The 18,683-nt window shown below is 45.5% G+C and overlaps 1 protein-coding gene across 1 annotated transcript in view; it reads left to right on the forward strand.

Moving 5' to 3' along the window:
* Positions 1–11,278: 11,278 nt before the first annotated feature.
* The window catches only part of LOC311102514 (kinesin-like protein KIF26A), a gene marked incomplete at its 5' end in the record, with an annotated part of 98,069 nt that continues 90,664 nt past the window's right edge, over positions 11,279–18,683 (forward strand). The window contains 2 exons of the mRNA XM_084143876.1: positions 11,279–11,413; positions 13,555–13,794. Coding sequence (XP_084000002.1) covers positions 11,279–11,413; positions 13,555–13,794 — 375 coding nt within the window. The remainder of the gene's footprint in view (positions 11,414–13,554; positions 13,795–18,683) is intronic.

An 18,683-nucleotide genomic window follows, 5' to 3' on the forward strand; every position in this document is an offset into this window, starting at 1 on the left:
CCACCCATCTGCACCTAAGACTTGAGTGTTGTGATACCTTCAGATGAGTTTCTTGGAGAAAGATGATGTGAGCTTTCAAATGATGAAGATGGTGTAGCACCTTACTACGTTTAACTGGGTTATTTATGCCCCTGCAGTTCCAAGTAAGAAAATTAAAGCCATTCCCTCCAGCAGTATGGGCTACACTAGGCTGAGTCATATCTTAAGAGAGAGAGAGGATGTGTAAAGGACAAGGTACAATGTAAACTGAAGATCTTAGCTGAACCTAAAAGCGCAAATGTAAAAAACAAAGACAAGCGAAGAGGCACAAAAAACATATACAAACTATATACAAATAGAGAGTGAACAAACCCTTCCCTCACACCCGCCCTTGCCGAAGCATCTCCCCAAATGAGATGCAAGCAAAACCCTAAATACAAAGAAAGTTTAGAGCTAAGCATGATAACTCTTACTCTGTGCTACCTAAGATTAGTGACCATTTAACTAGAGTAAGCCAAACATGGATAAAATGGTCCCCAACAGAGTCTAAGGAAAACTATCCTCGATTAAGAGAGGTTTAACCTCGACGTAGATGGTAAATGATCAAACTGAAACAGCCATGCAGACCCCCAGATATTGGCATTAGAGGCGGCAAACCTGGGCTGGAAATAAAGAGATAAAAAAGAGAATGACATTCATATGTCGATGAACCCAGCAAAGATGGCTTCGTTAGTCACCCATTCGGCCTGCTAGCTAGCCTGCTAGGAAGACCAGCCAGCCAACCATTTGTTACACACCATGCGGTACAACAGCCGCTTTCACGTTCTTGTTGATGAAATCTGCCGCTATAGCCGGGTCCTCGAATCTGTGCATGGAGCCGTCCGGTAAAGTCAGTCTCAAAACCGCAGGGTAGATGAGGCCGAACTTTACGCCCGGGCAGGCGTGTAGTTGGCGTTTCACAGCTCCAAAGCTAGCCCGCCTCTTAGCCACAGCTGTTGTGTAGTCCGCAAATATCGAGACTCTTTTACCCTTATGTAGAAGAGGGGATGCTTCTCCCGATCTTCTCAGTATGTCGTTGCGGACGTGAAAGAAATGCACCCTGATGACAAATGGTCGCGGGGGTTCTCCATCCCTGGGTCGGCTACGCAGAGTGCGGTGAGCCCGGTCTAGCAATGGCTTCTCCTCTAGCCCGAGCAGCTCCTGAAGTAGCTGGGCCATGTACTCCGTGGGCCTTGGGCCCTCTACTCCCTCCGGTATTCCCAGTAGACGAATGTTGTTCCTCCGCATTCTACTTTCCATATCTTCGCATCTATTATCGAGGAATGCCACCCTGGTTGTCAATGAGCCGACGTTAGCCTCTAGCTCGCTAATGCGAGTGCTGTGGTCTGTAGCACCTCGCTCCAAATCCGATAAAGTCACCCCATGTGCGTCGAGCTTATTCTGTATACTCTCGATAGATTTTTTAAGCTCGTCTTTGATCGTTGATATCTCTGACCTGAGGTTGGTAGAGAGACAGTCAATTTTTCCGAAAATGTCGGTTTTGAGGGTGCCTATCACGGATTGCAGCGTCTCCACAGTCAGTGTTTCCGTGGGGCCGGCATTGGCAGCGTTCGGTGGCGGGGGTGAGTCGGGAGAAGTTGCAGGCTTGCTGCGGCCTGCTCTTGCAGACTCTGTTTTTGGTCGGGTTGATGTCATTACGAATTTAAATTAATTAAACTTGAACTGAGTTGTTTATGGGTCTCTTCAGACGCCTGGGCAAACAGAAATGTATGCAATTTTGCAAAGTTAAATATATAAATTTGGTCACTAACTCAGGAGCGATAGGGAGACGCGTGCTACATCCTTGGTCTCCAACAGCGCCCCCTTTAGTCATTACTTTTAACCTGTATATATTTTAATTTCTATATCACCGAGACCCCCAGACGTTCCATGAACGCCCTCCAGACCCTCGATGTGAACTGGGGACCCCGATCAGGCACCCCGTAGTGCCGGAAGACGTGGGTAAACAGAGCCTCCGCAGTCTGTAGGGCTGTAGGGAGACCGGGCAAAGGAAGGAGACGGCAGGACTTAGAAAACCGATCCACAACGACCAGGATCGTGGTGTTACCTTGTGACGGAGGAAGATCCGTCACGAAGTCCAACGATAGGTGTGACCTGTAATTGTAATTTTCCTCTGGGCAGGTGTCTAGGTGCCTTGCACTGGGCGCACACCGAGCAGGAGGAAACAAAAACCCTCACGTCCCACTAAGACAGTGCACTGTCCGACCAATACCAGGATGACCAGAGGAGGGTGACGTGTGGGCCCAACAGATCAATCGATTGCGGACATCAACCGGAGCGTACAGACGCCCAACTGGACACTGGGTGGGAGTGGGCTAAGTACGTAAAGCCCGCTCAATGTTCGCGTCAACCTCCCATACCACCGGTGCCACAAGGCAAGAAGCCGGAAGTATGGGAGTGGGATCCGTGGACCGCTCCTCTGTGTCATACATCCGGGACAGTGCATCTGCCTTAGCGTTCAGGGAACCTGGTCTGTAGGATAGGGTGAAAACAAAACGGGTGAAAAACATGGCCCACCTTGCCTGGCGAGAGTTCAGTCTCCTCGCCGTCCGGATGTACTCCAGATTGCGGTGGTCAGTGCAAATGAGGAAAGGGTGTTTAGCCCCCTCAAGCCAATACCTCCACGCCTTCAGAGCCCTGACAACAGCTAACAGCTCCCGGTCCCCCACATCATAGTTTCGCTCCGCCGGGCTGAGCTTCTTCTAAAAGAAAGCACAGGGGCGGCGCTTTGGTGGCGTACCCGAGCGCTGAGACAGCTCAGCTTCTATCCCAGCCTCAGACGCGTCCACCTCTACTATGAATGCCAAGGAGGGATCAGGATGAGCCAGCACGGGAGCCGAGGTAAACAGAGCCTTCAGGTGACCAAAAGCCCTGTCCGCCCCAGCTGCAGTTGCACCGGTCCCCCCTTCAGCAAGGAGGTAATGGGAGCCGCTACCTGACCAAAGCCCCGGATAAACCTCCGGTAGTAGTTGGCAAGCCCTAAGAACCGCTGCACCTCTTTTACCGTGGTTGGAGTCTGCCAATTACGCACGGCTGAAATGCGGTCATTCTCCATCTCCACCCTTGACGCGGACAGGCGGTACCCTAGGAAGGAGACGGACTGTTGGAAGAACAGACATCTCTCAGCCTTGATGTACAGGTCATGCTCCAACAGTCGACCAAGCACCTTGTGCACCAGGGACACATGCTCGCCGCATGTAGCGGAGTATATTCGAATCTCATCTATATACACCACTACACCCTGCCCGTGCAGGTCCCTGAATATCTTGTCTACGAAGGATTGGAAGACTGATGGAGCATTCATCAACCCGTATTGCATGACGAGTTACTCATAGTGCTCAGAGGTGGTACTAAATGCCGTCTTCCACTCATCCCCCTCCCGGATACGCACCAGGTTGTAAGCACTCCTGAGATCCAATTTGGTGAAGAAGCGCGCCCCGTGCAATGACTCTGTCACACTGGCTATGAGAGGCAGTGGGTAACTGTACTTCACAGTGATCTGATTTAGCCCACGATAGTCAATGCACGGGCGTAACCCTCCATCCTTCTTCTTCACAAAAAATAAACTTGAGGAGGCAGGTGAAGTGGAAGGCCGAATGTATCCCTGTCCCAGAGATTCAGAGACATATGTTTCCATAGCCGCTGTCTCCTCCTGAGACAGAGGATACACGTGACTCCTGGGAAGTGCTGCGCCTACCTGGAGATTTATCGCACAATCCCCCTGTCGATGGGGTGGTAGTTGAGTCGCCTTCTTTTTACAGAAGGCGAGAGCCAAATCGGCATATTCGGGGGGAATGTGCGTAGTGGAGACCTGGTTTGGACTCTCCACCATAGTTGCACCTATGGAAACACCTACACACCTCCCTGAGCACTGATGTGACCATCCCTTGAGAGCCCTCTGTTGCCACGAAATAGTGGGGTCATGAGAGGCCAACCAGGGAAGCCCCAACACCACAGGAAACGCAGGAGAATCGATCAGGAAGAGACTAATTCTCTCCTCATGACCCTCCTGCGTTTTCATCCATAGTGGAGCTGTGACCTCCCTAATCAGGCCCGACCCCAAAGGACGACTATCTAAGGCATGTACAGGGAAGGGCACATCAACAGGAACAATAGGGATCCCTAATCTACGTACAAATGAACTGTCAATAAAGTTCCCAGCTGCGCCTGAATCGACTAGCGCCTTATGCTGGGAATGCGAGGAAAACTCAGGAAATTCTATACAAACATACATGTGCGCAACAGGGAGCTCTGGGTAAGTCAGGTGCCTACTCACCTGGGATGATCCACCAGTGCCCTGCCTGCTGCCTCGACTCCCTGGGGAACCTCCCCAGCACCGACCAGCAGTGTTCCCTCTGTGGTCACACTTGGTGCAGGAACTGGCCCCCCCTCTGGTCACCCTAGGAGCAGCACCTCCGAGCTCCATAGGGGTAGGGTCGGAGGTGCTGGGGGATGGAAGGGACGGATCCTGATCCGGACGTCCGCGGGTGGCCAACAGGTTATCCAGCCGTATAGATAGATCCACCAGCTGGTCGAGGGTAAGGGTGGTGTCCCTGCATGCCAGCTCTCGACGAACGTCCTCGCGTAGACTACACCGGTAATGGTCGATCAGGGCCCTCTCATTCCATCCCGCGCTGGCCGCCAAAGGTCCGGAAGTCAAGTGCGAAGTCCTGTGCGCTCCTCTTCCCCTGTCTGAGGTGGAACAAGCATTCCCCCGTCGCTCTCCCCTCCGGTGGATGATCGGAAACCGCCCGGAAGTGGCGGGTGAAATCCTCATAGCGAACCAACGCTGCGTCTATTCCGCCCCATTCGCCGTTGGCCCACTCAAGCGCTCTCCCAGACAGACAGGAGATGAGGGCGGACACGCCGGGTGGATGGTCGCCAGGTAGAGCTCCATCTGGAGCAGGAACCCCTGGCACCCGACAGCCGTCCCATCATATGCCCTCGGGAGCGAGAGCCGAATCCCACTGGGTCCAGGTGACTGAGGGGTGGACATCAGTATGGGTTGACCTGAAGTTGCTGGGGTTGTGGGAAAACCCCCTCTCTCCCATCGCTCCATGGTCTGCAACACGCGATCCATCGCAGTGCCCAGATTCTGGAGCATTGTCGCGTGCTGCTGGATGCGCTCCTCCATGGGTACCGGAGGTCTGGCTGCACCTGCTGACTCCATATTAGGTGCGTGTTTCTGTCAGGTGTCAAATGTGCAGCGGTAGGACGGAGTCAGGTGCAGGACACAGAACTGAGTACACAACGTACTTTACTCGTAAAAAAACAAACACTAATTTCCACGCAGGGAAAACACACCAGCTCACAAACGTGTATGACACAACACAATGAACAAACACGCACAAAACCATGTGGGAAACAGAGGGTTAAATAGGGAAATAATCATCATACAATGGGAACCAGATGTGTACAAACAAGACAAAACAAATGGAAAACAGAAACGTAGATCGGTGGCAGCTAGAAAGCCGTTGACGACGACCGCTGATAGCCGCCCGCACAAGGAGAGGCACCAACTTCGGCGGAAGTCGTGACACTGGCTCTCATGGACCGCCACAGGAATGGAAGACCCAGAGTTACCTCTGCTGCAGAGGATAAGTTCATTAGAGTTACCAGCCTCAGAAATTGCAGCCCAAATAAATGCTTTGCAGAGTTCAAGTACAGACACATCTCAACATCAACTGTTCAGAGGGGACTGTGTGAATCAGGCCTTCATGGTCGAATTGCTGCAAAGAAACCACTACTAAAGGACACCAATAATAAGAAGAGATCTGCTTGGGCCAAGAAACACGAGCAATGGACGTTAGACTGGTGGAAATGTGTCCATTGTCTGGAGTCCAAATTTGAGATTTTTGGTTCATACCGCTGTGTCTTTGTGAGATGTGGTGTGGGTGAATGGATGATCTCCGCATGTGTATTTCCCACCGTAAAGCATGGAGGAGGAGGTGTTATGGTGTGGGGATGCTTTGCTGGTGACACTGTCTGTGATTTATTTAGAATTCAAGACACACTTAACCAGCATGGCTACCACAGCATTCTGCAGCGATACGCCATCCCATCTGGTTTGGGCTTAGTGGGACTATCTTTTGTTTTTCAACGGGACAATGACCCAACACACCTCCAGGCTGTGTAAGAGCTATTTTACCATGAAGAAGAGTGATAGAGTGCTGCATCAGATGATCTAGCCTTCACAACCCCGACCTCAACCCAATTGAGATGGTTTGGGATGAGTCGGACGGCAGAGTGAAGTAAAAGCAGCCAACAAGTGCTCAGCATATGTAGGAACTCCTTCAAGACTGTTGGAAAAGCATTCCAGGTGAAGCTGGTTGAGAGAATGTCAAGAGTGTGCAAAGCTGTCATCTATTTTTCTACTATAGTAAAAATTAAGAAAAACCCTTGAATGAGTAGGTGTGTCCAAACTTTTGACTGGTACTGTATATTCAATGTGTTACAATATAAATGACTATTTTTTCAATGTTATTGTTATTTTTAGTCTTAGTCACCAGTGGTTCTAGTTTCTGTGACCGCTGCCTTATTGCTGTAAGAGAGGAGAGGTTGAGAAGTTGCGGGGAGAGATGGTGAATGTATTGCAGTTCTGTTATAGCACATACACTTCAATAAAATAGTATTGTAGCCAGCATTGGAACCTGTATTGTCATTCTGAACCAATCAAATCAAATCAAATCAAATGTATTGGTCACATACACATGGTTAGCAGATGTTATTGCGAGTGTAGCGAAATGCTTGTGCTTCTAGTTCCGACAGTGCAGCAATATCTAGCAAGTAATATCTAACAGTTCCACAACAAAAACCTAATACACACAAATCTAAGTAAAGGAATGGAATAAGAATATATAAATATATGGATGAGCAATGTCTTAGCATAGGCTAAGATGCAATAGATAGTATAGAATACAGTATATACATATGAGATGGGTAATGCAATATATGTAAACATTATTAAAGTGGCATTATTAAAGTGACTAGTGTTCCATTTAGTAAAGTGGCCAGTGATTTTCAAGTCTGTATGTAGGCAGCAGCCTCTCTGTGCTAGTGATGGCTGTTTAACAGTTTGATGGCCTTTAGATAGAAGCTGTTTTTCAGTCTCTCGGTCCCAGCTTTGATGCACCTGTACTGACCTTGCCTTCTGGATGATATTGGGGTGAACAGGCAGTGGCTCTGATGGTAGTTGTCCTTGATTGTCTTTTTGGCCTTCCTGTGACATCGGGTGCTGTAGGTGTCCTGGAGGGCAGGTAGTTTGCTGATGGTGATGCATTGTGCAGACCGCACCACCCTCTGGAGAGCCCTGCGGTTGTGGGCAGTGCAGTTGCCGTACCAGGCGGTGATACAGCCCGACAGGATGCTCTCAATTGTGCATCTGTGAAAGTTTGTGAGGGTTTTAGGTTACAGACCAAATTTCTTCAGCCTCCTGAGGTTGAAGAGACGCTGTTGCACCTTCTTCACCACACTGTCTTTGTGGGTGGACCATTTCAAGGGGAAGTCAGGCTCTCACACAATGCATTCTCAGATGAAGTCTCATACACCAGCCTGACACAAACATCTTTCAATACTTGCCTTTCTAAAATATGCCAGAAGACAAGTTTTCAGGGACGGTTGCCTCCTTTCCCGAGTTTATTTGCCTGTGGTAATGCTTTCCATATGAATTGGAGTATTTGAATTATGTTGTTATTGGTCATTTTCATTAGCTAGCTGAAATCCCTCCCTGCATTCTCCCAAGGAGATCAATGTGAATAATAAGGGGTTGGAGCTGCACAGTACTCACGTAAAGTAGAGAGCCATACTCTGCCAATCAGACTATAAAACCATTCCCCCTGATGGAACAGCATGGGGGAGAATACTGTGTGTGTCTGCGTGTGTGACAGTAAGATATGTTTATATATTCTATGAATTGATAAAGAATCATAATTCAAGACTACTCTACTGTTCCATAGTGCCTCAAAGTTAAAGTTGTTTGCCTATAGAACACTGTTAAATGGAATCCATGCAGTATTTCTCAATCTGTAACTGTATTTTTTAAGTCATTAGTCTATGTAGCCTACTGTAGGCTACACTTTTGTGGTATAAATCTGATAAATATTTAGCAAGGACTATTATTCGTTGTTTGGTACAGATTTGAAACTTTAGATAAAACACTTCCAGCAATGTGCAGAGAGTATTAGTGACTACACTTGGCTTCGTCATCAAGGCAACTGTCTGTCTGTAAGCACAGGTTGCTGGTGGAACCCAGCTCAGCCGGTCGGACCTGCATGGCCTTCATTCCTCACTGAATGAAAGGCTTGTATGAACCTAAACCAAAACACTATATATAAAGAGCCGCGGCTCACCGAAGTCACACAGACACAGCATAGTCATGGACTGCTCAGAAGAAACCGCAACTCACGGTGAGATAACCTTTGAAAACGTATGCCTAGTATTTAGCTTACTATAGTAGGCCTATGAATTAACTTTGTCAGTTCAGGTGACAAGAAACTTATTTTCAAACTGCTGTAAAATATGAAGTAGGCTACTGCTTTCTGCTGGTGTGACATAGGCATACAGTGATGGTTGCAGACACTGCTCTTTATGCCCGTTTTGGACTGCGTGTGGTCACCTGAAGAAGTGATGACTCATAGTTTGGTCTCTCTGGTGGAGTGGTTCTTAACAGTTCAACAGTTCTTTGCCAAAATTGTGAAATGTTTAGGACCACTTGATCAGGCGGACAAATACTTCCAAGGCAATAGATGGAGTAGCCTGCACTTCTTTGAGGATCATGAATCATTGAGTAGCTTAGGCTGATAGGCTATAGTAAAGTGATGATATTCTTAATTAAATTGGGTGGATTAGGCTAATTTCACGCTATGTCTTTAGCATAGCCTAATATAAGATATCAGACATTTTTTGAAATCTGAAAGCAGTTGGTTACATTCACTTGTTATATTTTTTACAACATTGGTCTATATTTTTACACTAATGTTCGCCCTAACCTTGTTTTATTTGTGAGCATTTCTAGGTCTCTATCTCTCTCTTCCCTAATCCACTCTCTCTCTCTCTCTCTCTCTCTCTCTCTCTCTCTCTCTCTCTCTCTCTCTCTCTCTCTCTCTCTCTCTCTCTCTCTCTCTCTCTCTCTCTCTCTTTCTCTTTCTCTTTCTCTTTCTCTTTCTCTCTTTCTCTTTCTCTCTCTCGTGTGCCACCTTGTGTTATAATGTCAATATAGCCTCGTGGTGTCCCACTGTTCCTGAAGACAAAACAGTGCCTTGGGCATGGTCGCTGTCCGAGGTGCTGAAGGAAAGGGCCAATTGGATTCCAACCAGTTTTACAAATTTTTCCGGTGGATAAATATATTTTTTGTTTCAAAAGGAGAGTACAATGAATAGGCTATTGACCACAAAAAAATGTATTTTGTTTTGTTTTCAATAACTGATTTTCACAGATTGATGGACAAATATAACAGAATAAAATCTTACACCACTAGGAATAATGATGATGATCCCAATGGTTCTAAGGGAATAACATTTGCTTTGTTGTATGAATCATTCATTAAAGAGCCATCCACAGATTATTCTCTCGAGTCTCCATCCAAGACGCCGCTTTATTTCCTTTGATCTCAGCAGTGTGCCAACAACATTAACAATATTTGCTAAACGGTTCTCATGAAGCCCTGTGCACTGCGAAGGTTTGCAAGTTGGGTAAGATATTGAGCAGTATTGGGTAGTAGTCCCACCTGGGTGGCGGTCGGACATGGTAAATCATGTTTACTACGGAGAATAGGCCAATTATCGGTCTTCTGAAGATCCAGTGAATCCTTTAAAAATAAGTATTAGCTGTGGTTGTGTCCGTGCGTAATAGTGTGTGTTTGGGTGAGCGTCTGTTTATTGTGGGGGTGGGCAAGGTGCATAACTGGGCCTTAGAAAGGGTCACATATAGAGTTTATTATGGGTATCCCACAACACTAATAAGACAACCATCATTTAAGACACCTTGATATCCCTCAGGTTAATCTTGCTTCTAAAGAGGTGTTTATGTCAATGAGCCACACCTGAATAAATAAAGGTTGAATAATATAGCCTACCCAATTCCTACACATTGTGCATCGAATTGTATTCTGCTCTCGCATAATGATGAGATGAAATATAATCTAAAATCATACTTGAAAACATTCACACTCACTAAACTATATAAATGCTTTAAAGAGATGACATATTCAAAGGGTGCCGGTACCAATGAGTTCATTATCGCGGTTATGACTGGCTGCTTATAAACGAAGTCCTCGGTCTGTGTACAGCAGATAAGATTGTTATTAAGAGAACAGCCCTAATGTCCTGTGTTCAGCTTACAAAGCACACAAAATATACATTATATACTTAATTAAAATTGCAGTTCAAACAGCTCTGTATTTGAAAATACTTTGAAAATAATAAATGATGATGTCTTTAAAAGCTCAAATGATATCTGGAACTGGAAAGCAGCTAAGCCATCTATTAGCCTCGTAATGAATAGCCCCAACTATACTAAGCCATACACAGACGTGAGCGCAAGAGCTGACTGCGTGCAGTGCACTGACAAATGCAGGGTTTTCTCTACAAAATAATTGAATTCCAGAAAACAAGACGTTCCAACTAAGTTAAATGGGTCATGACACAAGTTCCACCAAATATCTCAAACCGGGTCATTGGGAAGCTGTCGGATTCCGCTGTTCTCTAGTGGGTGTTTGCGTTGATAAATGAATGTTGGAGCCTCCAGCAAGTCGGCAGGAAGCGCAGCAAGGAGGAATTGCACGATTGGGTGAGTGAGTGAGCGAGAGAGTAGGAGAGAGGGAAAGGGAGTGTGGGGCTGCAAAAGGTAGTCCTCCTTAGGCGCATGTGATTTCGTTCCGAGACCTGCGAGCTGAAAGACCAGGCGTGAGGAGTTCAATGATGGGTAAAAAAATACTATACCTGTGGATATAAATGTTTGTATTACGGATGGATTGTATCGGTTTATTGTCTTGCTGGACTGTTGGCCATGCACGGGAGAGATCTTTTTGCGCACACGCCGCAATTGTAGGGCATTGAGTGGAGTGGTCATGGAGAGACAGTGAGCTCTCTCTGAGTCATTGTTGGATGTCCGGAATACCTTTGGATTGAAACCATGCAATGGTTTGGGGTCTCTGAAAATATCGCCTGAAATGGAAACAAATGTACAAATGTAGATGTCAATTCGGTAACCTACGGCGTGGAATATTACGCACATTTCCCTCATGGCTTTACCAAACTCCTCGGGCTCCTCTGGAGCTGACAAGCCCAACCCCAGTCTCATAGATCTGGGTACATTCTTCGTGGACTCTGATATCATATTTGGATTTACCAGTCATCTTCTAAGGAGAAAAGCAAAGGTGAGTGAGTGCACGCTACACTAAATAGCTGAAACATAAGCTACTCAAACAAAAAATGTAGCCAAATCCACTCCCCCAACTACCTTGAAAAATATAACGTTAATAAATAAAAAAGTTGATACACAAAGTGATCAGTAAAGCTACAGACCTGGATTTCCAGGTAGCCTAAACTACAAAGTAAATAGTCTCCGAGTCGGACCCAGGCCATGTCAACCTCACGTCCGCTATTTCAGGACCATGAACAGCTCCCTTGACTGTCCGCTGCGCCTTATCAACTTTGCCAACTTCATAGCGTGATCACTGACTTGGATTTCTCTTCTTCAAAACCATTTCAAAAAGTTTGACCCAAGTAGAGAGTGGCAGGGTGGATGGGGCTTTGTGGTCCCAAACATTCATTGCTCTAATAGACAACAAGGCTGCTGTAATCTCTGCGCTCATTCGATATTATTAAAGGCGCTGAGCAGTTATAGCCAAAACTTAACACTCGTAATCAATACAAGCGCACGCAAGGGTCAGTAAAGACCACAATGACAGACTTGATTTCCCTCTCACTGTCAAACATTTAATTTGATGATATGATAGAGTGATTCATTTCTAAATGCAATGAGAGTCACAAAAAACTAAAGTGGGAAAGAAATGGAATAGCCTACCCTGATTCCTGATTCCCTAAAGACTGTGTTATTATCAATGATATTAGGCTACCTATTTTTTTAATTATGACTCCGGCTCATCTGTCATCTATTGTGTCTGTGGTCTGATGACCATGGCCGTAGTTTCAGATAAAATCAGAATTTTCTTATTTATGATATATTATTCTGAGAATTTTTTATTCGCTTTTTGTGGTGAATAGCTTATGTTATGTTTCATGTGTAATTACAAAATAAACGTTTGGCAGTATTAAATTGGCCTCCTTCTGTTAACCCCATAAGGATGCCTATAATTTGCAACCAGTTGCGCTGTCAAACGTAAACCTACTCAACCTAGTCGACGACACAGACAGACAGACAAAAGGCTGCAACTGGGTCATGTGAGGGTAGAAGGGATCTTCAAAACGAAGTACGAGGCCGTCGTCGCTTACATCATCAACCTCAAATATTTAAAGTTTGGTAATTAAATATTTAAGTTGTACCCCTTATTTTGCGTAAACCATCCTGCAACCTTTGTATTTACCAGAGGATGGCGCCAAAGTAGCAAGAACGGGATGCATTGGCTGTAAAGCTCAGTAGGCTCTGTACTCTACCCATTATCTTGTAAGTGAAGCGATGTCTGCAACTCTGTCTGCTCGCGTGAGTGACAACATGAATGAATAAAACCATTGAATACAATAATCTAAAATCTAAATCACTATATTTCAAATACTATTACAACATTGATAAAATCTGCCAATACAATCGGCAATTTCAGCTTTATAAATAGCTAGCCTAATAACCTATAAACCTAATACAACTCACACGTTGAATTACCCTGTCTGATCCATGTACATAAGGTTATGATTTTAAGTGATTTACTATTGCAGTGTTCAATTATGCGCCAAAAAGTTTCGCAAAAGTTTTCCCCACCCATTTAAAAGAGTGTGTGCACTTAGTACCAAAACTTCTCTCGGATTGTCCCATCAAGGGACGGATCCAGTGCAGGACACAACAATGGTTAGCCTATAGTCTGTCTACTCTCTGACAGATTTAGAAGTGACACTTCAATTTACAACTACAACTACACTTCAATTTACACTTAATTTTTTTTAAATAAGTGAGTGTATGTGAGAACCACGTCTACTAGGGATACCCAGACCCGGGAGAATGAACTCATTTTGGGGAAATGCAACTCATGGACGGGACCCTGACAACCGCATATTTATTGTAAGTGTTTTATGCATTAAGTTAAAATGATCAGTTCCGATTTGCAATAAAACCTGTCGCTGTCGCAGCACAACCTTTTGTTTTGGAACCCTTTTAGCCTACCTCTTCAGATTGGTAGTGCTCATGTCTGCCTATTCATATTGACATTCATGCAGGTTGTCAGTCAACCAACAACTCCAGACAAGTAGGCTTCCACACCTGCGCTTGTGCGTCTCGCCAATGTATTTTTCTATCTATGAATAAATACATTTATTTTAACCGAGTTGCTTTTCTCTCATGGCGAAGGTGGAAGGTTGTCCTAGCGGAGAGTCGCCGTTCCCTGTTGATCTGAATCACAGGAAAATACTTCACTTGGCGGAGGACGCGCGGTGTAGCAGCCGGCCACCCCCGGAGGGCGCAGGGTCGGTGACCGTCTCAGAGTCGGAGAGAAGGGATGGAAAAGGAAGCTTTTGCCAACAATGTCAAATGAATGTGACAGAGCTGAAGAGGCAAGCGCTGGCCTTGACAGACCCAAGTTCACTAAAGGTTTGTGAAGCAATTTCTTACTTTAATATGAGTCTCAAGTACCAATAATGCAAAGTAATAATTTTCATCAACTTTACACCAAGGCTACATAGTTGATCAACTTAAATTTACACCACCATGACTCTGCTGATAGTGTTGTTGGTTGATATTACAATGGCATGGTAATAACAATGGTAATAACCTCCTTCCCCCACTCACTTGAAATGAGTCCAGTGAGGTGGCTCTTACATTTATTATGAGGCAGGTGGTAATGGGAGATGCATGTGTGTTTGTTGACCTCGTGCTCTGTTGGCAAAACAGGGACAGGCTGCCTTGGTTCCACTCATGTACAGCAGGTGATATAGGGGTACACAGATGGCACGCTAAGAATAATTATTTTTGCCACCCTCCTCCCAGTGTAGCTAGCAGTGAAGGCATACAGTGTGATTCTGACAAAGTCAGGGTCATGACCCGTGCCCCAGCTTTGCTCTGTGGCCCTCATCACTGATGGGCACTTCTCTAATGATAATAGGTTTGAGCCCACTGCCTACGTGCCTATGCCATAGCCTAGACTCTTACAATGGGTACACAAAGGCAGGGTGAGACATGGCTGTAAAACTCCTTGTGAGCTCTGTATTCCCAGCATGTAGGAGCCGTGGCTATAACTCCCCATACAAACACACCTTATTATAGAGCTGCAGTTGTCCTCTGGCTGGGTGCAGAAGTAATACATGTCAAGTCCTTCTCCTCTGTGGACACTGGAGTCATGAGAGGCTGTGGGGTAATGACTCTGATTATAATGTCCCAGTCTTCCTGTGAAGTCTTTTATTTCTCTGCTCACAGCCGCACGCTGTTTATGGATGTGAAAACTCAGCGTCTGAGACTGAAAGGTCTCTGGAAGTGGCCCATTGTCTTGCTAAACAATGCTTCTGTCTTTATTTTGCTGTTGGGGAGAGTAGGGGGGAGGGGGGAATAAGCGAGCTGCTAGCGGCGGAGTCTGAGGAGGAAGTCAAGTCCCAGTTGACCTTCACAATGCATTGAAAGTGTTCCTGTATGGCTCGCCCCACAATTCCCACCGCTGTTAAATTTAGGCCCTCAGACTTTTTCTTGTTGTCGCTGCTGCGTGAGTTTCCCCAGAGTTTCTTCTCCTTTGTTGTCGTGTTGGAGGGACTGTCTCTGAACCCCCTCAGCAGCTTATTCTTATGGGAAAAGGGAGATGAGATAAAGCATGGGGGGAAACTTTTTGGAGGAATTGAACTTCATCACTCAAGTGTTCTTCTGTATGTGTGGTCTAGTCTCTCTGTGGGGGTGGTCTAAATCATATCAGATCTCTATGTATTCAAGCGTCCGGTAAGCCCCCCCAACAGATGTACACTATCCCACCTGCCAGTCCTTCTCCATGGGAACTGAACCCTCCCCTCTTGGTTACCTGTGTGGTCCTCTCCAGGTGTGGAGGGGTTGAAGGGTGGGATGGGGGCTGCCCCTTTCTTCTCCCATTATGCACATGTTGATGGCTAAATTTGGCCCTAATTCTAAGGTGGTAAACAGCCAAGGCAGGGTGCTCTTATTGTGCTCCCCTCATAGTATGGATTTCTCCAGCTGCAGGAGAAAGGGCTCCATTGTCCCGTTGGGCCTGTGCTGCCCACCTGGAAGGTCTAGCTGGATGTGGTCGTAGATGGATGGCTTTCACAGATTTCCTTTGGTGGAAGAGGGCCATGTGATGTGTGGTGGAAAGATGACTGTTGTGGGATGTTTGAGCTCCTGGCATCAGAGCTACAGAGTTCTGCTGTACCTGTCATGGTGGATGGGGGCCATCTGAGTTTACCATGGGAAAGTGAGAGAGGAGGCTGTTTATGTGAGAGCTTTCCCTATATCCTCCTGCTGTCCTGTTTTTTGTGATGAGGAAGTCAGCCTGCCTCCCTAGACAACCCCCCCTCCACTTCCAGTAGACTTATTGTTTGAGTACAGTAGCAGTAGCGGCCAGCAGATATTTTCAAGGAAGACAATTTCGGTTGAATGAGTGTACTATGCCTAAGCCCGGGTTTACAGGGAAATGCACAGACAGTGAACTGCCTCAGAGGTGGCTTTCGTGTTATCCTGTTCGTTCTTCAAAGAACCCTCTCAGGTCAGTCTAATGTTGTTATGACTCATTGGGGAACTTGAAGAGCTCCTGTTCCTGCTAGTGTCTCTACGCTCTGGGCCACTGGCTCAGTGTCAACCTGAAGGAGCTCAGAGTAGCAGCAGCCAGCATACAGTACAGCTGGACTGGGAGGGAGACGGTTGCTGCATTGCTGTGAGGTGTTGTCAAGGGAAATGCAGGGTCAGCATTAGAACAATGAAGGTGACAGATTATTTCTTTATGGTCTGCTGCAGCCTGCACATCCAGTGGCAGCAATTTTTCTTTTTCCACGCTCTCTGCCATTAAGTGCCTGTTTCATTTACAGAGGAGCAGTTCCTGTGTTCCCCACATCTTTTGTTTTAATATTTATAGCTGGCATGTGCTTTGTCTGACATAACCCATACCACTTCACCTCACTTAATGCTCTTAAGTAAAATACAGTGACTTGGACACACATTAACCAGACATTGTTAGACAGCAGAGCATTAAAGAAGCCCTGGTAAAATGGCCTTTGCTTAAAGGACAGATACCGAAGAGGCAGATGAAATGGAGACACTCTGAGGTTCTGCAGACTTGATTCGCACCCTTAATCAAAGGCATTCACCCGGTTAATGTACAGTATTTGATTTATATCATTAAAAACTAACAAACAACTTCAATGGTAAACGGCAGACAGTCTGGATGGCTGCAGCAGAAATTACACGCTATATTTCAGGTGGCTGGACATGAAGGCAAGGTGAGGTATAATACGGGGAAAGATCATCTCTTGAAGGCTAACCTCAGGTTCAAAGCACTAATTACCCCTCAACCATAATCAGAGGATCTGTCAACATTCAACATGCCTATAGAAAGACCATACTTGTACACCTGGCTCAGATCCACCTGCATTTAATGAACGATACCCCCTTCATCCACCCCTTTAGATGGTTTCTGCCCTGAAAGGGTTACTCAATATTTTGGCCGTGGTGTGATGGATTGGGAGGAGGACGTTTTTTTTTGTCTGCACTGTCAGCCATCTCATGAAAAGGTAAGAGGGCTGTCAGTGACAACAATGGGCCGTTGGGTTTCTATAGGGCCTAAAGCCTGGCGGTATTGTGACACACAAGGTCTTTAATTCCTCAGCCATGGCCAGGAAGCAGCTTGTAAAGCCACTGCTCCTATTCTAGACAGGCTGACAGTTACTTGATATGGTGGTTGAAATTAGTATCCTCCCTCCCTATCTCTGACTATTACCCAAACCTTGAAAGAGAAGAAAGGGCTCAGCGAAAGAAAACCATCCAGGCTATTGTTTGTTAGGTACTGTATACCATCACTCTGCTTTCAAAGCATGTATCCTTGAAGCTCCTTCTGAAGCAAAGTTTATAGTTGATGAAATGCACTGTACAAAGAAAGAATGTCCCTTACACACATTCCTTCATGTTTTCCTTCAGGTGAGTGTGTATTCTCATTGCATTCAATGTAAAAGCATTGTAAGTTAACCAATATATTCACTGGTTGGAATGCTTTCGATTCCAGTCGCTTACATTTTGTATGTCTATGAATTAGTCTTTGTGTGTGTGTATGTCTTTGTTTGTGGAACAGCCAGTGCCAGTTCCAGGGTCAGTGTGAGTTTATGCAGGGTTGTTCTGATGTCTGGAAAAGATAAGTAAATCTTGTGTTAGTACTGCACCAATGGGTGCCTTCGGAAGTGCCTTCGGAAAGTATTCAGACCCCATGACTTTTTCCACATTTTGTTACGTTACAGCCTTATTCTAAAATTTATTAAATTGTTTTATTTCCCTCATCAATCTTCACACAATACCCCATAATGACAAAGCAAAAACCATTTTTAGAAATGTTTGCTAATTTATAACAATAAAATAAAACTGAAATATCACATTTACATACAGTACCAGTCAGAAGTTTGGACACACCTACTCATTCAAGGGTTTTTCTTTATTTTTGTTACTATTTTCTACATTGTTGAATAATAGTGAAGACATCAAAACTATGAAATAACACACATGGAATCATGTAGTAACCAAAAAAGTGTTAAACAAATCAATATATATTTTATATTTGAGATTCTTCAAATAGCCACCCTTTGCCTTGATAACAGCTTTGCACAATCTTGGCATTCTCTCAACCAGCTTCACCTGGAATGCTTTTCCAAAAGTGTTGAAGGAGTTTCACTCTGCCGTCCGACTCATCCAAAACCATCTCAATTTGGTTGAGGTTGGGGGATTGTGGAGGTCAGGTCATCTGATGCAGCACTCCATCACTCTCCTTTTTGGTAAAATAGCCCTTACACAGCCTGGAGGTGTTTTGGGTCATTGTCCTGTTGAAAAACAAATGATAGTCCCACTAAGACCAAATCAGATGAGATGGCATATCGCTGCAGAATGCTGTGGTAGCCATGCTGGTTAAGTGTGCCTTGAATTCTAAATAAATCACAGACAGTGTCACCAGCAAAGCACCCCCACACCATCATACCTCCTCCTCCATGCTTTACGGATGTAACTACACATACAGAGATCATCGGTTCACCCACACCACGTCTTACAAAGACACAGCGGTTGGAAGCAAAACTCTCAAATTTGGACTCCAAACTAAAGGACAAATTTCCACCGGTCTAATGTCCATTGCTCATGTTTCTTGACCCAAGCAGGTGTCCTTTAGTAGTGGTTTCTTTGTAGCAATTCGACCATGAAGGCCTGATTCACACAGTCCCCTCTGAACAGTTGATGTTGAGATGTGTCTGTTACTTGAACTCTGTGAAGTATTTATTTGGACTGCAGTTTCTGAGGCTGGT

Source organism: Coregonus lavaretus, assembly GCF_964263955.1.
Source record: "Coregonus lavaretus genome assembly, chromosome: 27".
In the NCBI taxonomy this organism is placed as follows: Eukaryota; Metazoa; Chordata; class Actinopteri; order Salmoniformes; family Salmonidae; genus Coregonus; species Coregonus lavaretus.